Source organism: Meriones unguiculatus, chromosome 1, assembly GCF_030254825.1.
Source record: "Meriones unguiculatus strain TT.TT164.6M chromosome 1, Bangor_MerUng_6.1, whole genome shotgun sequence".
Taxonomy (NCBI): Eukaryota; Metazoa; Chordata; class Mammalia; order Rodentia; family Muridae; genus Meriones; species Meriones unguiculatus.
In genome coordinates, this window is record NC_083349.1 from 159,148,334 (window position 1) to 159,173,191 (window position 24,858).

The 24,858-nt window shown below is 51.9% G+C and overlaps 1 protein-coding gene across 6 annotated transcripts in view; it reads right to left on the reverse strand.

Moving 5' to 3' along the window:
• Positions 1 to 2,416: 2,416 nt before the first annotated feature.
• Col5a3 (collagen type V alpha 3 chain) overlaps positions 2,417 to 24,858 on the reverse strand; it is a 45,367-nt gene continuing 22,925 nt past the window's right edge. Inside the window, exons 30-69 of one of the 6 annotated variants that reach the window (XM_060370045.1) lie at positions 24,717 to 24,824; positions 23,853 to 23,906; positions 19,869 to 19,922; positions 18,702 to 18,746; positions 18,424 to 18,477; positions 18,253 to 18,297; positions 18,034 to 18,087; positions 17,882 to 17,935; positions 17,222 to 17,275; positions 16,996 to 17,103; positions 16,780 to 16,869; positions 16,241 to 16,294; positions 15,457 to 15,564; positions 14,262 to 14,352; positions 14,108 to 14,161; positions 13,443 to 13,496; positions 11,882 to 11,916; positions 11,512 to 11,619; positions 10,675 to 10,728; positions 10,450 to 10,503; positions 10,314 to 10,367; positions 10,129 to 10,182; positions 9,177 to 9,284; positions 8,464 to 8,517; positions 8,238 to 8,291; positions 8,004 to 8,057; positions 7,818 to 7,871; positions 7,620 to 7,727; positions 7,423 to 7,476; positions 6,950 to 7,003; positions 6,674 to 6,781; positions 6,379 to 6,432; positions 6,264 to 6,299; positions 5,475 to 5,528; positions 4,685 to 4,886; positions 4,488 to 4,600; positions 3,873 to 3,941; positions 3,313 to 3,552; positions 3,063 to 3,218; positions 2,417 to 2,938 (exon numbers count right to left, since the gene is read on the reverse strand). In XM_060370045.1, the coding sequence (XP_060226028.1) occupies positions 3,072 to 3,218; positions 3,313 to 3,552; positions 3,873 to 3,941; positions 4,488 to 4,600; positions 4,685 to 4,886; positions 5,475 to 5,528; positions 6,264 to 6,299; positions 6,379 to 6,432; positions 6,674 to 6,781; positions 6,950 to 7,003; positions 7,423 to 7,476; positions 7,620 to 7,727; positions 7,818 to 7,871; positions 8,004 to 8,057; positions 8,238 to 8,291; positions 8,464 to 8,517; positions 9,177 to 9,284; positions 10,129 to 10,182; positions 10,314 to 10,367; positions 10,450 to 10,503; positions 10,675 to 10,728; positions 11,512 to 11,619; positions 11,882 to 11,916; positions 13,443 to 13,496; positions 14,108 to 14,161; positions 14,262 to 14,352; positions 15,457 to 15,564; positions 16,241 to 16,294; positions 16,780 to 16,869; positions 16,996 to 17,103; positions 17,222 to 17,275; positions 17,882 to 17,935; positions 18,034 to 18,087; positions 18,253 to 18,297; positions 18,424 to 18,477; positions 18,702 to 18,746; positions 19,869 to 19,922; positions 23,853 to 23,906; positions 24,717 to 24,824 (3,003 nt within the window). In that variant the 3' untranslated portion in view covers positions 2,417 to 2,938; positions 3,063 to 3,071. Of the gene's footprint in view, positions 3,219 to 3,312; positions 3,553 to 3,872; positions 3,942 to 4,487; positions 4,601 to 4,684; positions 4,887 to 5,474; positions 5,529 to 6,263; positions 6,300 to 6,378; positions 6,433 to 6,673; positions 6,782 to 6,949; positions 7,004 to 7,422; positions 7,477 to 7,619; positions 7,728 to 7,817; positions 7,872 to 8,003; positions 8,058 to 8,237; positions 8,292 to 8,463; positions 8,518 to 9,176; positions 9,285 to 10,128; positions 10,183 to 10,313; positions 10,368 to 10,449; positions 10,504 to 10,674; positions 10,729 to 11,511; positions 11,620 to 11,881; positions 11,917 to 13,442; positions 13,497 to 14,107; positions 14,162 to 14,244; positions 14,353 to 15,456; positions 15,565 to 16,240; positions 16,295 to 16,779; positions 16,870 to 16,995; positions 17,104 to 17,221; positions 17,276 to 17,881; positions 17,936 to 18,033; positions 18,088 to 18,252; positions 18,298 to 18,423; positions 18,478 to 18,701; positions 18,747 to 19,868; positions 19,923 to 23,852; positions 23,907 to 24,716; positions 24,825 to 24,858 lie in introns of those variants that run through there. The other 5 variants (XM_060370041.1, XM_060370053.1, XM_021652464.2 and 2 more) reach the window with 5 other exon arrangements.

The window sequence follows — 24,858 nt, forward strand, 5'->3', positions numbered from 1 at the left end:
GTGTCTATAAAATGCCCAGCAGAGGTGGATCTTTGGAAACAGAGACTATCGAGCGAGGCTGCCCTGGGCTGGAGAAGAATAAGCAGTTGCTCGTGGATACAAGATTTTTTTTCCTGGGTTAACGTGAACATCCTAAAATTGTGGTAATGGTATGACAAGTTTGAATTTTGCTAAAAAACCACTTAATTGTATATTTAAAATGAGTGAATTGCATGTTATGCAGATCATAATTCCACAAAGCTGTTTCAAAAAGGCCACCTTCATCTTAGCTGACACTATACTGAGCCTCGAGTTGCACACACTGGGCTCAAGTCCCCGTGGGTGGCAGCTCACCCCACCAGTGATATCAGCCTCATTGTAACTGAGATGGGTCTCGCTTCGTGGCCCAGGCTGCTGCCAATCAAAATCCTCTTGCCTTGGTCTCGCTATAGGACTGAGGATCTTAGTACAACTGACGCCATGTCAGAGGCACCGTTCTGACCTTAGGACCCAGCACGCAGGCCCCAACACCCATCAAAAGACTACAAAGACCTACTCCATCAAAGACCTGGTCCACAGTCCCGGGGACCAGGAACATCCCTAAATATACTAATATTGCTTTTTGCCTTCTGTAGGTCTGCTTCTTGATAACTTGAGTGTACGAAGCAGGATATGTACTTTTGTACATCAAAAAAAAAAAAAAAAAATCAAAGAGCTGTGAGGATCGGAGCTGCATGATTGCAGCCACCTCCAATGCTATGCCACCATACTTGGCTGTGGGTTCTGTGTGTGTGTGTGTGTGTGTGTGCGTGTGTGTCTGTGTGGACCATGAAGCACGTGTGGAAGTCAGAGGACAGCTCTGTGGAGTCACCTCCTTCCACCTTCATGTGGGTCCCAGGAATTAAACTCGGGTTCTAAGCTTTTGGTATGCCGAGTGCCTTTGGCCACTTGTCCATCTCCCCAACACCCCAATCCTACCCTTTCCCACTCACCATTCCACCTATAACTCAAGTGACGCTGCCTTAGCCCACAACCACAGGAAGCTTATCTCCAACCCCAATCATCTCTCATTTGCATCTTTTTTGAGGTGGAAGAATGGAAACGGAGAATCTTGCACATACGAGGCAAGCTCTCCATTAGCTGCAGGCTGGCCTTCAGTTTCAGGTGAATTCACGCAGCCCCTAGTTTCCAATTCCAACTCCTAGTTCAATGCTTTCCACTCCAGACTCACCCTGAACTGTCAGCAGACCTCACCCTCTGCTCATTTCACCTCCAACTGTCACCACGTCCAGTGGGAACCCTTGGATCCATCCTCCCAGGCAAGCCAGATACTTGAGGGCCTAATAACTGTCAACAGGGAGGACTGCGGCTCAGCTGCAGAGTGCTGGCCCAGCATGCATTAATCCCTGGATTCCATCTCCAGAAGGGCAGTACCCAGCCATGGAGGTGCAAGCTGGGGATCCCAGCACTGGGAAAGTGGAGACAGGAGGATCAGGAGTTTGAGACAATCCCTGGCTGTGTAATTATTTCAAGGAAGATTGTCTTAAAAAAAAAAAAAAAAAGGCTATTTTCAGCTTCTACAGTTGGTTCTTGGATGTTTGAATGTTTTTGCTTTGTTTTTGGATCTTTGAGTTGGGGTCTCTCTATGTAGCTCCGGCTGTCCTGGAACTTGCTGTACAGACCAGGCAAACCTAAAATGCACAGAGATCCGCCAGCCTCTGCCTCCCGCAGACAGGGAGTAAATGCATACGCCACCATCCCTGCCTGGCTTCAATCTTAAATTGTTATTTTTACATTTGAGTATTGGGGGGGGGAAGCACAATGCGTATAAAGGTCAGAGAACAACTTGCAGGAGCTGGTTCTCTCCTGCCATGCGGGTTCTGGAGATTGAACTCAGGTTGGCAGTATTGGCCCCCATGATTTGTATCTTAAATGTCCCCCAAAGCAAGCCAATCATGGTGGCCCAAGACCTTAATCCCAACACTTGGGAGGCAGAAACAGGTGGCTCTCTGAGTTTGAGGCCAGCTTGGTCTACAGAGGGAGTTCCAGGTCAGCCAGGGCTACACAGAGAAAACCTGTCTTGAAAAACCAAAACAGAAAGTTAAGCCAGTAAGGCGTTGCCACCAAACCTGAGGGCCTGAGTTCAATTCCTCGAACCCACTTGGCAGAGGGCAAGAATTAACTCCTGTAAGTTGTCATCCAACCTCCACACACATCCTCTGCCATCCAAAGACATACTCTAACCTCCACACACATGCTCTGACCTCCACACACATGCTCTGACCTCCACACACATGCTCTGACCTCCACACACATGCTCTGACCTCCACACACATGCTCTGACCTCCACACACATGCTCTGACCTCCACACACATGCTGTGGCATGGCCCACCCCCACCCCCATCCCCAACAAATGAAACCTTTTAAAAAGAAGAGCACAGTTTCTTGGTTTATTCTTGAGATGCCAATTTTGCCCTGTGGCCTGGGGAGGAGGGGTGCACAGTGGACGAGGGAGGGTAGAGATCCTTCCGGAATCTCTCGTCATATCCCAGACTCCTTCAACAGGAAGCGGATTAAATAGACCATAGACCATTCATTCCCTTTTTCATACAGTTCCCAGTTATGAACAGGGCAGCACCATTTAGGATCCTGATTTGTGCCCAACAGCTTGGTCCCCAGGCTGCTTGGGGACAGAGGAGTCGGGCAGAGCAGGGAGGGGAGAATGTGCAGAGCTGGGTCAAGGAAGCAGAAGGAAGGCATAGCTATCTCAGGGGCGGGAAGTCCTGCTTTGATCTTGCTTCACCTCGTACCGGAGAAAGAATAGGAATGAGGGGGAAGGGTCCCAGCCAGAGATCAGGAGGTATCCAGTGCTTAACTATGGGAAGGGGTAGCACCAAAAGGTGAAGAGGGCGTCACCGATGGAGGGACGAGAGGCAGGTGACGGGGCTTTCATCAGCTCTGAGGAAAAGAACAGACAGAGCTGCACAACCCCGGATCCAGAGTCCCTGGTGATCAATAGAACGGCCTCAAAGCCTCAGCACCAAGCAACCCCTCATGGGGCTCCCTTCGACTTCCTTCCCACCTCAAAAATTCAGCTGATGAAGCAGATGGGGCCAAGTTCAAACCCAAACTTCTGGTTCGTCTGGCCAAAGTCAATGGCAGCCACATCCCACAGAGGCAGAAAACCCGCACGAGAAGAGCTGAATTCAAAGAGGGTCTTCGCCTGTCCCTTCCGGAGCTGGCCATGAGAGAGCAGAGAGGGTGAGTTAGAGAGAGGGTGAGGGGAGGCTTCCCGCTCCATCCTAGCCAGCCCCGTGGCCCCGTGGCCTTACCCGGCAGCCATCGTGGGAGACCTTGACAGTAGCCGCTGTTGTCTGGTTGGAAGACAGCTCTTCCCAGTTGGTCCCTCGGAAGCGGATGGCGTGCCTGTAGTCTCCCGTAGCTTCATCCAGCCAGGCCACTGAGTTCTGGCAGGAGTAAGTGAACCTCTGATAGGCGGCAGCGCTCAGCAGCTTCAGGAACGTCAACTGGACCACGTTTACTGGGGAGCCATCGGCATCCACATAGGAGAACTGCGATAGGGCAAGGTAGTGTGAGGGGCTTCATCAGCCCACGCTCCTGCTGAGGAGCATACTCCCCAGACTCCTGAAGTCCACCAGCAGACCTGACACTTCTCCCAAGTCTCAAGTAGCCCTAACTAGTCTCCTGATGTAGCTAAGGATGGCCTTGAACCCCCGAAGTTCCTATTTATGTGGTGCTGGGAATGGAGCCCAGGGCCTCATAGAGAAGTGCATGTCCTCCTCTGTCTACCCTGTTAATCTCACACCCAAATTCCCACACCAGTTCCTGCCAATTCTCATGCTGCCCTCCACGTCAGTGTTTGGCCACTCACCTTCTTCCCTCGGCGGAAGGTACTGTACCAGCCTCCAGGCTTTTCTTTGGACCAGGAGGCCAGTTTCACCTGGGGGAGGATGGGAAGGTCATCAGGAACCAACCCAAGGCCCCTCTGCCTCCTCATACTGGAAGTCGTGGATGGTGGATGCCATAGGTGGCACCCTTAGAAAGGCACAGCAAGGGAGGGCTGGTGGGTGGGTTCACAGCCTCCTCACCCCCACATGAAACAACTCCTAGGGTTCTCTGTGGTGACTGGAGACAACCCAGGGCCCTGCCCACACTCAAGTTCAGGGGACAGAAGGCTTGGTACTGCTAGAGAATGGAGCCCGGGGCCATGTATGCTGTTTGGGCTTTGGGATGGAATCCAGCCACTCCACCCCCATCTCCCACTGCCCCCTCCTGTACAGGCCTGGCAAGTACTGGGGATGAAACACAGAGCCTCGTGAATGTGGGCAAGTGCTCTGTTGCTGGGCAGTACCCTTGCCTGAAGGTATGGATTTAGGTACTCTACCACAGGATGTTACTTGACATAGGCAAGAGGGCAGAATAAGCCCTCACAGGTGGCCAGGGATGGAAGAGGTGAGAAAAAGACAAGACGGTTTCATTGACTCACCATCTCAAACTTCTTGTCCGGATGGAGACAGGTCTCACCTCCCGCCGTGAAGTTGCAGAAAACCTTGAAGGCATCTTGTGCGCAGCCCTGATTGGGGTCAATCCAGTATTCTCCTGCCAAAGGGTCAGACCCAAAGGATCAGTGGATACAAACACCGCAATGCTCACCTGCCCTTCCCTGGAGGATCCAGACCTCACCATCTGGCAGGTGTGGGTGGTTGCGGTGAAGCTCGTGGCACGTGAGGCCTGGGCTCTCGGCTGTGCCTGGAGGTCGCTGCAACTGCTCCAGCTCCAAGCTCAGCGAATTGAGTGAGGCCATCACCTCCTCCAGGCCACCTTCTGGGGTGTCCAACACGGATCGGCGGCGCCTTCGCAGGCCATGTGGCTCAGCAGAGGGACCCTGAACTCAGAAGGGAGCAGGAACAAACGAGAGGAAGAGTTGGAGATGAGCAGAGAAGACAAACAATGGGAGGCAGACAGATTCATAAGAGGAAGGAGAGGGACGAGAAGAGGAGGAGGACATGGGGAAGAAGGGGAGGAGAGAATGAAATAAGTGAAATAGAGATGGAGACAGAGATGGGTAAAAAGATGGAAATACGGGGTGGGGGAGATGGATGGAACAGAAAGAATCGAGGGAGATAAGCCCAGGTCAGAGCCCACAAATGGCCTCACCGGGACTGCCACAACCCCCAAGCTCAGACTGTCTTCGAGGGACTCTTTTGAGTATTTGTTTTGATGCAGGGTCTCATGTACCCCAGGCTGGCCTCAAACTCACTATGTAGCTGAGGCTAACCTTGAACTCCTAATCCTATTGCTCCCACCTCCCCAGTGCTGGGGAGAATGGCAGAGTGCACCGCCATTCTCGGTACTGTGCTCTTCCCAAGGCTTTCAAGGAGCCACAGACTGGAATACTGCCCTGGGTTCTGAGGGACCCAACAGGAATACCCCAAGCCCAATTCCTGCCCTCCTCCAGATTCTGGGAACTCACCGGGGGCCCAGGAGGACCCGCTGGTCCAGGGTCTCCACGAGGACCAACAGATCCCTATGAGAGAGGTCACTTTGGAATGAATCCTGTCTATGGAGACCAGTTAGACCTGTTTCTACCAATACAGACGCACGCACATACGCCTCAACATATCGGTTTACTTGCACATATGTGTGTGCATACAGATGCACACATATGCACACACATACACATGTATGTGCATGCATATATAACTGTGCATACACACACCCATGGATACATGAGACATGCACATGACCTCCCAAGCTCCCACACAAAGCTTCCCACATTAAAATCCCCATTACAGCCCCCTGCTTTCCTCAACACAATCCCCACCATTCCTGACCCTGCATCCCTCCTCTAAACCAGCTCTTTCTGAACGTTTTTCTCCCTGCTCAGAGCAGGGCACACACATGTATACATGTGTCCATACTTTCACATACATGGGCATGCAAACACACACACACACAGAGCCCAAGAAGAGACTCCCACTATTCAGTGCTAAATAAACCTAAGCTCTGTACTTCCTTCCCTTGTCCTCTGAAATCAACACACAGTCTCCTGCAAGCCACAGCTTCTTCAGCAAAGCTATTTCCTTTTACAGAGATCAAAACCCTCCTACAACGCACAGCACCTCCGATTCCAAAAATGCAGAAGCAGCTGCTGAACACAGGATGAGTGAGCAATGAACAAAGAGAAGAGGCTGGAGGGTGGGGTGGAGAGGAGCCGGGGGGGGGAGGCTGGGGTGTGGAGGCCTGGGGCAGTGGCACTCACCGGGGACCCCTTGGAGCCCTTCTGTCCCAGAGGGCCCTGTGGGAAGACATAAGGAATATGTCCCAATGCCACCCGTCAGGTGACCTCCCCATTCCACCAAGATCCCCACACTCACCAACACACCTGGGGGCCCAGGGTGACCTAATGAGCCAACAGGACCAGGAAGACCCTAGAACAGAGACATTGGGGTTAGACCTGTTACCGAGACATCTTTCCACACACCTCTAAAGCCACACAGACTCCCAACTCCTTTGGAAGGCCCTCAAGTGCCCAGTCATAGCTTCCTACACAACAGTCCCCAGCTACAGGCCCCCATTCCTCTAACACAGCCCTCCCTCATCCGGAATCCCAAACCCTTCAACTGCCCCCCTTGAACACTTTTCCCCACCCCGGACAGGGCACACACTCACAGCGTCTCCCTGGGGGCCTGGCGGGCCCTGCACTCCTGGCAACCCCTGATCGCCTTTCTCGCCAGCCTCCCCAGGAGGACCAATGAGGCCTATTAGCCCGATGTGGCCCTGAAAGAGAAAGCATTGAGAAACAGACACGTTGGCGTTTTTTCTTTTTTCCTCCCGGAACCTGGGAAGGAATGAGTTGCAGAGGCAGGAAACGCCCAATTCTCCCAGGCCAGGGCAGGAGGTAAAGGTGAGGGAAATGTGGAAACCACAGAGGGAAAGCTGGCTTACCTTCTCCCCCTTGAGGCCAGCGTCTCCCTTCAGCCCTGGGAGGCCGGGTGGACCCTGGGAAAAGGTGAAGTCCAGTTTGTGAGTCCACGGGGAGGTCTACCAGGGAACCACCAGGTAAATTCGAGTGACCAAGGATGGGGGCCACCGGATAGTCAAGAGACAGGAGAGGTAGTGAGAAAAACGGGGGCGGGAGGAGGGATGGCTGAGGATGCCAGGGGTCAGGAACGGAGGGAGCAGTCAGGATTAACCATCAGTGCAGGTCAGCGCAGAGCACCAAGATGGGGGCTGCCATAGAAGGCGTGTAAAGGCTGGTGTGTGGGGTCAGTGCGGATCATAAAGATGGAGGGACATTATGAACAGATGAATGGCAGCAAGGGGCTAGCCTGCACCATCAGCACCACTGCCCACTCGCTGCCCTTAGGTGCCTACTGTGATTTCAGAGCTGTAGCCACAGGGATAGAGAGGTCTCTTACCAGCGGTCCTGGAGGACCTATCAGCCCGGGAGGTCCCAGGTGGCCTGGTTCACCCTGAGGAGGAGACAGAGCAGAGGTGTCTGGTCTCCACCAGCACCCAGTGGGAACATTCCCCACAGTTGGCTCCCCAACTGTGAGGAGGCCCCAAACTAGAAGCCCCGTCCGTGCTGCCCCTTCCTCATTTCCACACCACTCACCACAGGACCAGGGATTCCTGGAAGACCATCAGGCCCAATCCGTCCAGGGGGCCCTCGAGCCCCAGTGGGGCCTGTCCTGCCTGGGGGCCCATCAGGACCGGCATCTCCCTGAAATGGATGTGGGTGGGATTTCCTGCTGGGCACTGATGGGCATCCCCAGGGGAAGGACCACAGGGCTCATCCCATGGGCGTGCTCACCTTGGTGCCTTTCTCCCCTTCTCTGCCTTCTGGACCCATGCGGCCAGGGGAGCCCTGAGGAGGGGAAGCATGAGGGGCATGAGGGCCAGGTGTGGGGCATTCAGGTTTATGTCAGGAGAGGGGTGTGTGTGGAGAGTGAAGCTACTGTGCTCCCGGAGACGAGGTTGGCAGGAGACGATCACTCACCCGCTTGCCAGGGAGTCCACGGGCACCAGGTTCCCCTGAAGCTCCAGGCGGCCCCTGTTTGGTCAAGAGCAGCTGCAGCTTCGGCTCAAAGCTGAGGATAGTCCCATGGACACCACCACCTCCCCCTCCGACCATCCCAATCACAGGGGCCCCTGCTGGTGCCTCAGGCACCCCACGCCCCCATCACCAGCTCTACACACTCCCAAGCACCACACCCCTCTGCGCCCCACTCACCGGTCCCCCGATATCACCAGCATTTCCCTTCTCCCCTGGGATGCCATCCAAACCCTAGGAAGGGGAGACAGTGGGAGAGTCTTGGGATAGGAGGGATTAAGATGATAGTGGAGGGGGTGGGAGCCATTCACTCCTCTCAGCTTGTCCAGGTTTAGGGCCCACGGGGGGGGAGGGGGTAGATGGAGAGACATTTAGGGCTTGGGCTACAGGGAGAGTTTACACCCACCGGAACTCCAGGGTCTCCTGGGGGTCCTAGGTCGCCAGGGAGTCCTGTGGGACCCTAGAATAAAAGCTGATTGCTGAACACATCTCACTGAGGAGGGACTTCTCCACACACCAGACAGTGACCCAGACCAGCTTCAGGGTACATATCACAAACACAAACTAAAGGGCTGGGATTTTATATTCAGGCAGTAAAGTGTTGGCTGTATTCCCAAGATGCTAGGTGTGGGGCCAGCAGGAGGGCTCAGCTTCTCTATTATGTTTTCATATTTCATTTACTCATTCATTCATTCATTCATTCATTTATTCATTCATTCATTCATTGTTGCATCTATTCATACAGTCTTTGTCTGGGTGGCTCAGGGAATTAGAAAATAGAAGGAAGTGGGGCTGGAGAGACGGCTCAGTGGTTGAGAGCCCTGGCTGCTCTTCCAGAGGAACAGGGTTCCATCTCCAGCACCCACATGGTGACTCACACCCATCTGTAACTCTAACTCCAGAGGATCCGACATCGTCTTCTGACCTCTGCACGCAGCAGACACACATGTGGTGCACAGACATATGAGTCGGCAAAATACCCATGCACATAATTTTTTTAAAAAACGGAAAAGAGAAATTAAAAGAAACAGGAAGAACAACTATCTGGCCCGTCCTGGGGATCAGGTTTTACTACCACAAGGGCCCACAGTCTCTGCTCTGTCTCCTTCCAGGACTTACCATGTTCCCCTTAGCTCCGTCCTCTCCAGGGGGTCCCTTCTTGCCTGGAGGTCCAGCAGCCCCTGACGGACCTGAATCCCCCTTTTCACCAATTTCGCCTCTGGGCCCCTTTGCAGAAACAGAGGTCAGAAGTCAAAGGTCAGAGTAGCATGGTCTCTTCAGGTAACAAAGATGAGCACATGTTGAATAAAGGTCCTTGCCTTGGAAGCCTGACAACCTGGTTCAATCCTCAGAGCCCATGGCAGAAGAGAACTGACCTCTAAAACCTGACCTCTGACCTCCACACATGCGCCACACCCTTACACACAATAATTATAAATATATAGATATTTTTTTAAAGATTAAAGGAAAGCGCCCCTGTGATTAAAAGCACATACTGCTGTTGCAGAGGACCCAAAGTCAGCTCCGAGCACCCACATCAGACAGCTCACAACCACCAGGAACTCCAGCCCCAGGGGAATCCAAGGCCATCTTCTAGCCTCTGTGGGCACTTCATTTGCATCACATCACACACACACACACACACACACACACACACACACACACACGGACTCAGGTAGCCTAGGTAACCCAAGTGCTACAGGCCACAGAGCACTAGAACTAGCTGGGTCAGGGATGATGGCACAGTTATCATCTGTCCTAGCCCGTGTGCTGTTTCCAGGTGCATTACAAAATGGCCCCACTTTGGGCAACTTTACAGTTGCCCTTTTCAATTCAAGGTCTGTCCCTTGGACTTAAACCCCTAGCTGTCTCCCCAGCCCTGCACCCTTATGCAGTGGGCATCCCTGAGATCTTCCTCAAGGGAGCATCCTTCATCAAGATAACCAGGGATAGCCATTGGTCTACGGTCAGGGAAGTTCTAAGGACTGCCTAGAGGTCATGCTAGCATGAGCTGCTCGAGGTCAGCAGTTCCTTCTGGTGGGTACAAGGACAATGCTCTGTAGGGACTCACAGGGATACCGGGAATTCCTGGGGGTCCTGCATCTCCAGCATCCCCCGGCTCACCCTGTGGGAGGCAAAGAAAATAGAAGAAGATCATCCCACTGACAGGCAGGGAGGAGGGTCTCCATACAGCTGTGGCCAACAGGAACAGGCCTTCTACCCTCCATCCTGGACAAGTTCAAGTTCTCCTCTTACCTTCTCGCCCACAGCACCAGGCTGTCCTATTCCCCCAGGCAGCCCTGGGGGGCCCTGGAGAGACAGTGAGAGGAGTATGAGTCCCTAGAAGTGTGGCAGACCCACAGAAACATTCTACCCATCCTGGAATTCTCACCTCTGATCCACCGGGCCCAGGGGGACCCCGAGGGCCTGGTGCTCCATGGGGACCCTGTTGAAGAACCAAATAGTGTACAATGAACTCCCATGACTCCACCAGAAAGACTACAGTAGCCACAAATAGCCCGTAGGATGTGTGTGACCCTTTAGATGACAGAGCTCCCAGATGGACCAATGGCCACTCCCATTCCCTCCCATCTTCCAACCCCCAGGGAGTTCATACCATGGATCCCACATCTCCAACCTCTCCCTTTTCCCCCGGAGGGCCCGGCAGCCCCTGTGAAATAAAGAGTGACATGTAGCTGGTGAGGTGGCCCGTTTGGTCAAGCAGCTCTCAAACGAGTGTGAGGACTTGAGTCTGGATCCCTAGAGCCCGTTCTCAAAAGGCCAAACACACCAGAGCTCTCCTGCAACCCCAGCGCTGGGAGGCCGTGACAAGAGGACCCCCGGACACCCCAGCAGCCAGTGGAGCTCCAGGTTCAGTGAGAGATGCAGCCTCAAAAGTAAGGTGAGGAGGGCTGTCGAAACGGCTTAGTGGGTAAAGGGGTTTGCCACAGAGCCTGCTGGCCTGAGTTTGATCCCTGGGATCTACATGGTGGAAGGAGAGAACTAACTCCTGCAAGTTGTCTTCTGACCTCCACACACATGTGCTGCGGCGTGAATGAGCATGTGAGTGCACACACACACACACACACACACACACACACACACTAAATGTTAAAAGAAAGATTAGTTGACTAACAATAGAAAACCATGTCAACCCTCCTCCTCCGAGTGCACATGCGTACATGACAACCTTCATCTTTTAATTTGTGTGTTTGTTTTGAGATAGAGTCTCACTATGTAGCTCTGGCTATCCTCAAACTCACAGAAACCCACCTGCCTTTACCTCCCGAGCTCTGGGACTAAAGGCATCCACCATTACATCTGGCCCTTCTAAGCTTTTCATCTTTACGTATCACTAAGACACAGAAATGGACACACACACACACACACACCACAAAGATTAGAGCCCAGGGTAAGAGGATCAAAAGGTGGCACCCCAAACTCACACACCTACCTGCAGGCCTGGAGGACCAATTACACCTACAAAACCTCGGACTCCATCATCTCCCTTCTGCCCAAAGAGGCCAGGGGGTCCTCGGCGACCCTGAGCCCCATCAGCACCCTGTGAAGATGGGGACAAACGCAGTTGATGTCAAGGTTGTAGACGGGGTCAAAGGTTGGGACTGAGGCTAGGGGATAGGATGAAATTTGCTGAGAGTCAGGTTTTAGTTTGATGTGGTGTTCAGGTGACATTTTGAGTTAATGACATGCTGAGTCAGGGTCGTGGCTCATGTAAGGTTATGAGCAGGGTTTGTAGGAAGTTGAGATGAATTTTAGGGCTAGGTTGGAAGTTATGACCTAATATGATTCGGTAACACTCTAACCTGGACCATCAGGTCATTCTTCAGTGACAGGGTTCCTAAGAGGGAGGTGGCCAGCAGATGAGAAAATAAAGAAGACAGAGAGCAGGGGTCGGGGTCTTGTACAAGCTATGTCTTATGCTAAGCAAGCTTACTAAGATATACAGCATCTTTTAAAAAAAAAAAGATATTATTTATTTATTTTATGTATGTGAGAGCTCTGTCTCTGTCTCCATCTCCATGTACCCCTGCATGCCAGAAGAGAGCATCAGATCCCAGTATAGATGGTTGTGAGCCACCATGTGGTTGCTGGGAATTGAACTCCGGACCTCTGGAAGAGCAGACAGTGATATTAACCACTGAGCCATCTCTCCAGCATCTTATATACAGATGGAAAATGGGACAAAGTCAACAGAAAGCTGTCACACTTCAGAAGAAAGCCGGAAGAAGCTAATGAGTCAGTGTTGCAAAATGGGGCACAGGGTCTCTCAGGGACATCAGCACACAGCAGCCATGGGACTGACAACCAAAGCACCTTAGAGTGTGGGGAGAGTTGGATTCTCAGGATCAGAAGCCACAACTCTTTCAAGGTCATGGTCCCAGGCCACAGCCAGCTCTGCCAACCATGTTCCTGGTTTACAGGAGGATCTACATTCTTTCTCTAAATATCAGGGCCTCAGGGAAATCCTTGGGTTAGGCTACTCAACAACTCTCAAAAGTTCCTGTTAAATTAGAACCTTGAGCCCAGAATCCATATGCTATTTTGAAGCAGGCTCTCATGGGGCCCAGGCTGGTATCAAATTTATTTTATACCTGAGGATGACCTTAAATTCATCATCTTTCTGCTTCTACTTCCCCAGTACAGGCATGGGCTACTATGCATTGGCTCCAGAGTGCTAGAGTTGAAACCCAGAACTTTGGGCATGATAGGTAAGCATGCTGCCAACTAAATCACATCACCAGCCTCCTTCCAAGATTAAACGTTGATAGTATTTGGAGGTAGGGCCTTACGAAAGTACTTAAGATCAGATGCAGTCATAAAGGTGGGGCCCCATGATGCAGTATTAGTGGCTTTATAAGAAGACACAAGAAAAGACCCAAGTTTACCTACTTACTAGTAACACACTATGTTATGATAAAGCAAGAAGACTCTGGACAGATGCCAGCACCACTATAAAGGACTTCCCAGCCTCCAGGACCATGAGTCACCCAAATAAATTATTTGGCTTTAGTGATTTTTGCAACATAAAATTAACTAACGCGAGGCTAGAGTCTAATTCAAAGTTCAAGTCCCCATTTGAGGCCAGCATTGGAGGGGGCAGACCTTGTTGGGACAGACAGTAAGAATAAGGGTGGAGTAAGCTAGGATTTGCTTAATTTGGATATTTGAGTTGGATGAAGATCAAAGCGGAAGCAGAGAATTCAGGCTGAGGTGGGATTCAGGGTTGGAGTTGGGTTTATCATGGGTGTTGGCATCGATGGGAGACCAAGGCTGGGCAAGGACACAGGGATTTTATTCGGGAGAGTGACACACAGTCTTCACTTCAAGGACCCAGGGTACAGTCACCAAGTTGGGAGCACTCACCGGAGGGCCTGGGTGGCCTGCTGGACCCCTTATCCCTGTTGGTCCAGGAGGTCCCTGAAGGGGGAAACAAAGCAGAAAATTCTATCAGAGCTGAGCATGGTGGTGCAAGCCCGTGATGCCAGCACTCAGGAGTCAAGGACAGCCTCAGCTACATAGCAAGTTTGGGGCCAACCTAAGTTACATGAATTCTTCTTTTACCTGAAACAAACAAGCAAACGAAACTCTCCCTATTTGTTCTGAGACTGAAATTCTGAGAGAAAAGCTGCTGGCCACAGTCCAGTGTAGATTCTCACCGCGAAGGGATAGAGGATTTTGAGCCCAAGAGGGGCCTTTCCATAAGTTTTTATTACATTTATGTATTTTGTGTGTGTGTGTATTCATGTGTGTGGCAACCTATGAGAGCGAATTGTTTTCTTCCACTGCGAAAGTTCTGGGGCTGGAATTCAGGTCACTGAGTTTATTGGCAAGCCCTTTACCCCCTGAGCCACCTCACCAGCCCTAGAGGGCTCTTTCTTACTGTCCTGTGCTCTCAGGGCTCAAACAGTGTTCAAGTAGGGCTCTTTAGCCACTCAGTGCCAATGAGCTGGGTGCCAAGACTGGGCCAAGCAGGGCAGGGATCGCAGGCCACCCATGAGCATCGTACCCGCCCTAGGGTCCCCGCTCACCGCATCTCCTTTGTCTCCCTTGTTTCCCTTGTGGCCAGGCATCCCAACTTCCCCCTGTGGGAGAGACACATCAGGAAGTGTCCACCCCCGTCAGCCCCATCCTCTCCCTGTGCTGTCCCTCTCCCTGGCCCTCTCACCTTGTCCCCTTCCTCACCAGAAGGCCCCGCAGCTCCCGGGGGCCCCTGAAGCCCCGGGGGCCCTGGAATACCATCTTTGCCAGTGGGACCAGGAGCACCCCGTTCTCCCTAGTGGAGGAAGAGGAAGGAGAGATGTTAGAAGAGGAAGAAGACACAGACGAAACCATCTGTGCAGCAGTTTCTTTAAAATTGAAACTAGGGCCAGGTGTAACGGCGCATGCCTGAAATCCCAGCATTTGGGAGGCAGAGGCAGGTGGATCCATGTGTCTAGAAAATGAATCTAGAATAACCAAGGCTACACAGAGAAACCCTGTCTCAAAATAAATAAGTAAGTAAATAAATAAATAAATAGAAAAGAGAAGAAAGAAAGAGAAGTAAAGAAAAGAAACTTGGGCTAGAGAAGACCCAGGTTCAATTCCCAGCACCCACATGGCAGCTCACAAATGTCTGTAATGCCAGTTCCAGGGGATCCGACACCCTCACACTGACATACATGTAGGCAAAACACCAGTGCACGTAAAATAAAAATAAAGAAACTATGAAATTGTCTGTCCTAAAGAGAGCTCCTTAAAGGTCAGGATATAAACAAGCTTCAAGTCTCAGAAAATGCCTGGAACTTACAGGGTTCGCCAGGCTCTCTGCTTGGGGCTGTAGAAGCAGTTCACAAGTACTGGGGAGAGAGTCTGTGGCCTGTCAAGCTGCCTGCAAGCTGTACACAGCTCTTCTGAGGCATGAGCCAGGCTGGTGGCTCACTCAGTGATGCAGCTACCTTTGAGTCAGTCTGGTTTTGTAAGACACTCCTCACCCATTCTCTTGTAAGTAATCCCAATAAACTCACAGCTTCGTTAAGCTGAACTTGGGAGAGGTAATTTTATGAAGTGATTTTTTTTTTATTTTAATTTTATCTTTAATTATGTATAGACGTATGTGAATGGGTGAGTATGAGCACACGAGTGCAGTTGCTAATAGAGGCCAGAAGAGGGTGACAGATCACCCGGAACTGGACTTACAGGCAGATGAACCTACCAATGTGGGTGCTGGGAGCTGGCCTCAGGAACTCTACAGGAGCAGTAAGGGCTCTTCTCCGCTGAGCCGCCCTCCTTCCAGCCCACAGAAACAAGCTCTTTGGTCAGACATCGCTGTCCTATCTGGACTGGAGTCCAGATACTTGTTCATATCTCTTCCAGAAAAAGCCACCCAACAGACACTTACCGGGGAACCCTTCTCGCCAGCAGGACCAATAGGGCCTTGCCCACCACTCTGGCCAGGAAGCCCAATGCCACCAGAGGGGCCCACAGGACCACGCTCACCCGGAGAGCCCTGGAAAAGGGGCGGAATGAGAAAGTGACAGGGCTCTAGGCACCATTGCCGTGTCTTACACGCAGCCAGAGGGCACCTCTGAGCACTGTGGTAGGATCCTCTCCACAGGCCTCAATGGCTCCTCAACTTGAGGAGCACATAGCCCTGAATGAACTGCCCCCATCACCATCCACCGTCTTCTCTTCACTCACATACCTAGCCACACAGACCTCACTGTTCCTCAAACCTGCAGGGCCTGGTCCTGACCTGGGGTTCTTTACACATGCTGTTGCTTCTACCTGGAGAGCCATCGCTCAGATCTCCACACGGCCCCATGCTTATCTCCTCCAGGTCTGACTCAGTCAAACCCAGAGCTAGCTGAGGTGCTCCCCTGCTCACCAGCTTCCTCTGGGGACCCCTTGCCTCCAGCTTCCCAGGCTGAATTAAAGGTGGCCCACCACGCCCGCCCAACGTTCATGCTGGTGCTCGGGCTCTGAACTCCATGCTTGCGTGGCCAGCACTTTACCCTCGGAGCCAGCTCCCCACCCAGTCCTACGACCGCTGGGAAGCGTCCGGGCTGAGACGCTGGTGGTGGGTGTCAGAACTGAGTCTGTTCCAGGCCTTCCTTCCCCTAGAGCCCAGGCTCCATCCTGACGCTCTCAAGTCCCCCCCCCCCCGCCCTCTTCCCACCACTTACATTTGCTCCAACAGGCCCAGGGGGCCCCTTGTCACCCTTCAAACCGATGGGTCCCTGGGGGAGGAAATGGCCAGTCAGAAAATCTCCCAGGGATTCTAAGAATTTGCCTTCACTTTTGGGGACCTTATCTGAAGGGGGACCCCGAGTTCTGTAGCTCTGTCCGCTCCAGCTCTGTGCCACTACCATGTCTGTGTGTGTCTGTGTGTATGTTATGTATGTATATGCAAGCATGTCTGTGTGTGTGTGTGTGTGTGTGTGTGTGTGTGTGTGTGTGTGTGTTCCTCGGCACATGTGTCAAGGTCAACGGACAACTAGCAAGAGTTAGTTCTCTCCTCTTCTATCATGTGGGTCCTAGGGATCCGTTCATCAGGATTGGCAGCAAGCCCCTTCCCCTGTTGAGCCCTCTCACTAGCCACCACTAACATCTTTATCCAGGGCACCCTCCTGTTCGCCATCACTGTAGCCAACCTTGAAGAGCCTTCTCTTCTCTACCCCGCAGCACCACACTCCACTCCAGTGGACTCTCCAAAGATACTTACTGGGTCTCCGGGGGCTCCTTGGGAGCCAGGGAAGCCCATGGGCCCAGGTGGCCCCTCCTTCCCAGGGGCTCCCAGGGGTCCTAGTTCACCCTGCGGGAAGCCAAGGCATGAGGTTAGCCTCGGAAATGGGGTGTCTCTCCCAGTCTCGGACTGCTCCCAGCTGCTCCCCACACAGTGGGAGGCCCATGGTGTGGGGCAATTTGTCCAAACTCTTACCTTGGCCCCTTCTCTGCCTTCTGTGCCTGGCAGACCTTGTTCACCAGGAGGCCCAGGGGGTCCTGGGGGCCCCCTCTCGCCTAGAGGCCCCACATCCCCCACCTTTCCCTGGAAACAAGCAAGGGACATCTTGAGCAGCCTGGGGATGGGGAGTATGCCAAACCTCCAGCCCATGTGTTCCTCAGGTGATGAAAAACGGGGGAAGACTGAGGAGGTCCACTCTGACCTGAGGACCAAGGACACCAGCTGGTCCAGGGGGGCCTGTCTGACCTTGGAAGCCCTAAGGAGAGAAACAGAAAGGGGCGTCACTTGGGAGGAAGAAAGGAGAGCCCAAGGGACCAGAGAGAGAGAGCTCAGTGGGCAGAGTGTTCTTCATGCAAGCAGGAAGACCGGAGTTCAGCCTTCTACCCTCCATGCAGAAAGCCAGCTGTGCTCTCCACATTCCTAATCCCCGTGCTGGGGAGGCAGAGACCAGGGCCTCACTGGGGGTCACTGGCCAGCCAGTCTAACCTAATCAGTGAGCCCCATATTCCGGTGAGAGGCTCTGTCTCAAAAAACAAGGTGGAAGCCAGGGAGGGGGCTAAGTGAGTAAGAGCACTTGCTATTCAAGCAAGAGAACAAGAGTTCGAATCCCCAGCACCCATGTAAAAGCCACGCCTGTGACCCCAGCAGGAGACTGGAGACAGGCGAATCTCGGGAATTGTTGGCCGGCCAGCCAGCCTAACCAAAACGGAAAGCTTGGGGCTCACTCCCAACGAGCAAGATGGGGAGAGATAGAGGGAAATCCCAGCATCCTTTTCTGGCTTCCACATGTACACCCACATGAACTCCACCCCATACACAAGGGCCCACCATGGTCAGGAGTCAGAGGTCACGGGTCACTTACCAATTCTCCTCTTTGCCCAGGGTGGCCAGGTACCCCGTCTTTCCCCTGAGGACCCTGGGGAACAAGGTAAGAGGGAACGAAGATTCAGAGCTGGAGCCATCCTCCCTTGTACCCCTCCCCCACTGACTCGGTGTCAGGGTGACATCACTCACTGGGGGGCCCTTTGGTCCAGGGAATCCTGGGGGACCTTGCAGACCAGGGAGACCCTGAAATGGAACCAGAAATAATTACCTCATCCCTCCTGAGTGTCTTGCACCTAAGACTCACAAAAAGGACCTTAAAAGCCAGTCCGGTTGCTGGCAAAATGGCACACACACACACACACACACACACACACACACACAATGCACACATATTCACTATTCACTCACCTTTTCTCCAGGGGCCCCAGGAGAGCCGCTCTGGCCCACATCACCCTGGAACAGAAGGAATGAGCTTCAAACCCAGAACACACCCAACTGGAAGGACTGGGCAGATAGCTGAGTCAGCCTGAGATAGGCAAAGGGCCCTTGGTCATCCCCCATCCCTACTCACTCCCATACCTTGGGGCCAGGCTGGCCTGTGGCCCCTGGCTGTCCTCTGTCTCCACGGGGGCCCTGCACAGAGATAAATTAAGAAAAAAATAAAAATAAAAAAGCACGTAACAGAAGTGAGTGGGAGGGTGGACCTGGGAGAGATCACCACACACAGGTTCCTTCCTCCAAAAGTCCCCTATGGTTCCACCAGGGACAGGACCTGTCCTTTCCTGCCCACTCATGGCTTCACTACCCGGCTCCCCTCAGCCCATTTCCCCTGTGTGGAGTGGCCATCATTTCCTTACCGGTGTGCCACGCTCTCCTTCCTCCCCTGGCTGTCCTGCTTTGCCCTGGAAAGCAAGTTAAAACCGAGAGAAAGTGGAAGTTGCCTTGTGCTTCGTGAGACTCATGTGCACTTATGTGTTCAGCAGGTGGGGATGTATGCATACAGGGATGTCTGCAAAAGAAAGCCTCATGCAGGGAGAAAAACCAGCCCAGAGGAGAGGTCTATGCTGCCGGCAGCAGCACTGGACGGATGGAACCATCTCAGCCCTTTGAAACTGAAGCCCCAGACAGCAGACACGGAGATGCGGAATTTGGTGTTTGCCCTGCTCGCTTTCAGTCTTGTTTTGGTCCAGGATTTCCTCATCATGCCACTCACTATTCTTCCCTTGTGGAATGGGAGTTATATTCTGTGGCATTGTAATATGTTTTCAGTTTGGCTTTTAAAGCATTGGAATTTTGAAAGACTATAAGATTTTAAAAATTAGACTGTATTTTACATTTAAAAATAAACATGAGACTTTGGGGACAGGAAGTGGAAGGTTATGTGTTTGTCCAGTTGACAAGGAGAGAGCTATGCCAGTTAGGTTTCCTTCTGGTAAGATTGTGTGGGGTGTGTGTGTGTGAGAGAGAGAGAGAGTGTGTGTGTGTGTGTGTGGGTGTGTGAGAGAGAGAGTGTATGTGTGTGTGAGAGAGAGAGAGAGAGAGAGAGAGTGTGTGTGTGTGTGTGTGTCTGTTGCTGGGGGTGGGAGTGTTGGTGCACAAAAGTGCAAGTGTTCCCAGCAGCCAGCAGAGGGCATCAGGTCCCGTGGAGCCAGAGCTACAGATGGTTATGAGCCACCTGATGGAGTGCTGAGAACCAAACTCCAGTCCTCTGGGAGAGCGGCCAGTGCTCTTACACTCTGAGCCAGCCCTCCAGCCCTCCAGCCCTGCCTGTGATAGTTAGCTTTAGTTGTCAGCTTGAGGCAATCTAGAAGCATCCAGGAAGAGCCTCACTGAGGGATTCTCTAGATCAGATTAGCCTGTGGGAATAGTGTGTGTGGGGATTGCCTCGACTGCCTTAACTGACGGAGGAAGATGTTAACAAGCACAGACAAACTGCCCTGACACCCTCCTCCTGGCACTCACAAGGACACATTGTTCCACTTGGACCAGGCCACCACCCCCATACCCTCTGGCTTACAACTTACCCTTTTGCCCTTCTCTCCCAGTGGTCCTAGGGGTCCAGGAAATCCAACAGATCCCTAAGCAGAGAGAGAATGAGACATGAGATTTGGGGATTAGTGAGCATTAGGCAGAACTGGCTCCTGGCTCCATCTTTGGAGGCTTCCTTAGGCTACTGAATCTAATGGCTTCCTGGCATCATCTCCAGCCCCAGGCTCCTCAGGGCGGTCCTCCACCCTCCTCCCCACCTCAGTCTCTGACTCTCACCCCCACAGCAGCCACACGGCCCTCCTCCAAATGCTCCAGGTATGCTAGTGTGTTTCTGCCAAGAATCTCTGCACAGCTCCCCCCTTCACCTTAAACGCTCTTCTCTCAGGTCCGCACAAAGCCATCAGTCACTCGTCACTCACAATTTTTATGTGCATGTGATCCATGTGTACATGTATGTGCAGACACACACACCCACATATAGAAGAAGCACAGGAGAACGCCAGGTGGCCTACTCTATTATTGTGTGGCCGCAGCTGGTAAAGCACTTGCCTATCGTGCAGAAATTCCTGAGCTCCACCCCCAGCAACACGTAACACAGGTGTGGTGGCATCTACAGACCAAGTGTAAGGCTAGCCTGGGCTACATGAGACCCTGTCTCAACAAAAATCAAGAGGGGCCGGCTGGCTGGTGAGTGGGTGTGGCAGCAACTCGGAAGGTAGAGAAACGGAGTTCCCAAAGGCGCAAGCTCACTAGCAAGAAAACTAGAATGGGTGAGCTCTAGCTCACGTGCGAGACCCTGCCTCCATACATAAAATGGGAGTGATGGAGGAAGACACGGACACCAGCCTCCAGCTTCCATGCTCAGGCACGCCTGCACACGTGGGAGGGCAACACACATCTGAACACAAACACACACACACACAAAACAAGCAACTCAAAGGCCAACAAAAAGGGGTGAGAATTTGTAGGAGGTGGCTACATTATTGAAAGTGTGTCTTTGAGTGGGACTGGGTGCCTTGGTTTCTCTCTCTCTCTCTCTTCTCTCTTCTCCATATCTCCTCTATCTCCATATCTCTTTCTCCTTTCTCCTCCCCCCCACCTTTTTCTTTCTCTTCCTCTCCCTTTCTATTCTCTTCCCACCTCTCTCCTCTACCCCTGTTCTCCTGGTTCATGATGGGAGTGGCCCGTCTGCCACCAGAAGCCGAAAGTCCAAGGGTCATTCAAGACCACGAACCAAATGTAACTTGCCTGCAAAAGCTGGTCTCCCCTGAGGTATAGACAAGACAACCATGTTAACTCCAAACAGGAAAAATGTGGAACTCAGCAAGAATTCTGTTTCCAGTGAGAGGGCTCGGCGGGTTAAAGGGGCGCCACCAGTCCTAACGGGGTGAGTGTGGTCTGCGGTACCCACGTGGTGGAAGGAGTGAACTGACTCCCATAGGTTGTCCTCTGTGTGTATCTGTGTGTGCCTAGTGCCCACCGGGAACAGAAAATGGCACTGGATCCCCAGGAGCTGCAATTACAGCCACCATGTGAGAACTGATTCCCAGGGTCTCTGCAGGAGCAGCAAGAGCTCTTAACCTCTGAGCCATCTCTCCAGCCCATAAATGCGATTTTTAAAAGAGAATTCTGCAGTTGCTCCCACATATCTTCAAGTTCCCAAGTGACTTTACATAAACTGACATGCTCAGACACCCACGATGCAGTCTGGGGTGTGGCTCAGACAGAAAGTACAATCTCGCACACACTCTTATCCCTGAGGCTAGCACGTGTCTTTCTCCAGAGCCACATCTCTATATTAGTACGCTGTGTTGGGTTATAATGAATTCAAGCTTGGGAAGATCTCAGTTTTTTCAATTTACTCATTGGGATTTCAACGTCTTTGTGTGAGCTGCCCCCTGACCTGTGCTGGTAGCTAGATTCTTAGTGTGAGAATGAGGATGGGGTATCTTTAAGGGGCTTAGTGTGGTGGGAGGTCTTTAGGACATTAGGACTAACAGGAAGGGATTAACATAGTTCTCATGGGACCCAGTTAGATTCCATGAGGAGGTTTTTAAAGGAGGCTGGAGAGATGGCTCAGCAGGTAAGAGCACTGGCTCTTCTTCTGGAGGACCTGGGTTCACTTCCTCCAGCGCCCAATCAGCAGTTCACAACCATCTGTAACTCCAGTTCCAGGGGATCTGACACTCTCTCCTGGCCTCTCCTTGCAAGCACCTGTGGTTCACAGACCCATAGGCAGGCAAAACACCCATACACATAAAATAAAGATAAATACAAATCTAAAAAAAAAAAAAACATTTAGAAGAGATTCTTAAAAAAAAAAAAAAAACATTTTTATCAAGGCCAGCCTGATCTACAAAGCAAGTCCAAGACAGCCTAGGCTACACAGAAAAACCCTGTCTCGAAAAACAAAACAAAAAACCATTTTGATGACCAGCACTCAGAAGCTGGCGGCAGGTGGATCTCTGTGCGTTCAAGACCAGCCTGATCTACGCAGTGAGACTCTGTCTCAGCAAAACCAAGGCACTTTTATTATATTTACTTATTTTCTGTGTGCATGTCCGCCACAGCCTACATGTGAAAGTCACAGACAGCTTGCCGGACTCAGGTCTCTCTTTCCACAACTTGGGTGCTAGGGACCAAACTCAGGTGACATCAGGTCTGGAGGCGAGAACCTTTACCTACTGAGTTATCTTACTTACCCAAGGGGAATTGTGTTTGTTGTATGTGTGTTCCTGTGAGTGCACATACATGTGGAAGTCGATGCTGGGTGTCTCCTTTGACTGTGCTTCACGTTAGTGTACACGTGCACACGCTCTTGGGTTCGTGTGGTAATGAGCATGTGTCCAGGCAGAGGCCGGAACAGGACATCCGACATCCACCTCTATTGCTCTCCACCATATTCTTTGAGACAGGGTCTCTCTCTGAATGTGGAGTTAGGCTGGTGACCAGCAAGCCCCACTGATCCTCCTGATTCAGACCCCCACGGCCCTGACATTACAGATATACACATAGACCTTGCCTGACTTTTTTTCCCTTAGTATTTGTTTTGTTTTATTTTAATGTGTGTGTGAGAGAGAGAGAGAGAGAAAGAGCCAGAGAGAGAGGAAGAGGGGGTTGATTTGTGGGAATGCTGGCAAAGGACAGACTATGTCAGATTCCCTAGAGGTGGTGGTGTTGGCAGTTGTAATGTGGATGCAGAGAAATGGGCTCTGGAAGGGCAGCTGAGCCATTTCTCCATCCTGAAGTGGATGATGGGAATTTGAACTCAGGCTCTTATGCTTGTTATAGCAAGCACTCCCCACTGACTCATCTCCTTGGCTCCTCCTCCCTAACTCGGAGATAAAGTCTCTCACTGAACATGGAACATTGGCTAGATTGGCTGGTCACTGAGCCTCAGGGATCCTCCTGTCCCCACCCCTCCATTGCTGAGGTTGCCCGTGTGTGGCATCACACTTGTGTGGCATCACACACGGCTTCTCACAGGGGTGCTGGGACTCAAACTCAGTGCTTCGGAGGGAGCTGGCTTCCTGTCCTGTTGTGGGATCACTCTAACTTGGAACTGCTTTCATCATGACACTATCCTCTAATAAAGGAACTCAGCCAGGGAGGAAACTTAAGTAGGGCCAAATCAGTGGAGTCTCCATAACTATGCCCACAAAACCTCTTTTCTTCATAAAATATCCAGCTTCAAATGGTTTTTGCTACAGCAATAGAGAGGTCTACTACACCTCTCTGAATGATGAACCAAACAACACACCAAAAACCATCAAGTGAATGAGTCAGGCATCACAGGTACCTCCATTTAGCAGCTGAGAAAACGGGTTCAAGAACCTCACTCAGAGTCATGTAGGTCATGAGCAGTGACCATCTGAGAAAAAGTCCATGATCCTTTTTTACACTCTCTCAATGACATGAGCTGCACACACACACACACACACCCCCCCAGATCACGGCCTCCACCCTCAGGCAGTCTGTCTACCTTTGCCCCGCCTCCCTTCAGTTCCATGGCGGCTTACCTTGGGTCCTGGGCGTCCTGGGTAACCCGGAACACCTGGCACCCCAAGCTTGCCCTACAGAAAAAAGGTGGTAGAACAAAGGTCATACATTGCAAGCTGGAGACCAGAAGGGAAAGGCCAAGATGTCTGCACAGCAGAGTAAGAGCCAAGGAAACTGTTCCTACGAGGGGTTTGCCTGTGAGGAGCTCACTCACCAATGCCAGCCAGTGCCCTCATCTGTAAGGTGTTGATAATAATTTACTACAGGGACCGGAGAGAGGGTTCAGCAATTTGGCTCTCAGCACCCATATCAGGCAGCTCCCAAGCGCCTGTGACTTTAGCTTCAGGAAATGGCCACAGAGACAAACTTTAAAAAAAAAAAATCCCCCCTTTTTAAAGACAGGGGAGATCTCACTGTGTAGCCCTTGATGTCCTAGAACTCACGGTATAGACATGGCTGGCCTCAAACTCATAGAAATACGTGAACCTTTGGCTCACCTCCACCCCTACTGGTGCTGGAATTAAAGAAATGCATCACCATGGCATGCTAAAAACAAAATAAACCTTTTGAAAGATCTGTTACACAAAGTCTCTGTGGGGATTAAAATGAAGGTATATGCAAGGTATGACTCTACAATGCTCAACAAAGAAATTACGTATGACAGCCTTACATCCCTGTCCAGAATCCCCCAGTGAGGGGCTGGGGTGTGGCTCAGTGGTGGAGCCTCTGCCTAGAATCCCCCAGTGAGGGGCTGGGGTGTGGCTCCACAGTACAACTGTTTTCTAACAGGTGAGAATCCCTCGTTCCATCTCTAGATTGGAGGGTGAAGCAGTAGAAAGGTACAGAGATGAACAGGGAACTGTAGGAGAACCCTGTCTCGTCACCTTCTCCCCTGCTGCTCCTGGGGGACCCTCATCGCCAGGCAGTCCCTCAGGCCCCTTTTGTCCTTCTGGACCATCCTCTCCCCTGGGACCTGGGAGTCCCGGGTTTCCCTGAAACAGAAAAGAAAGAGATTGAAACCAGCCA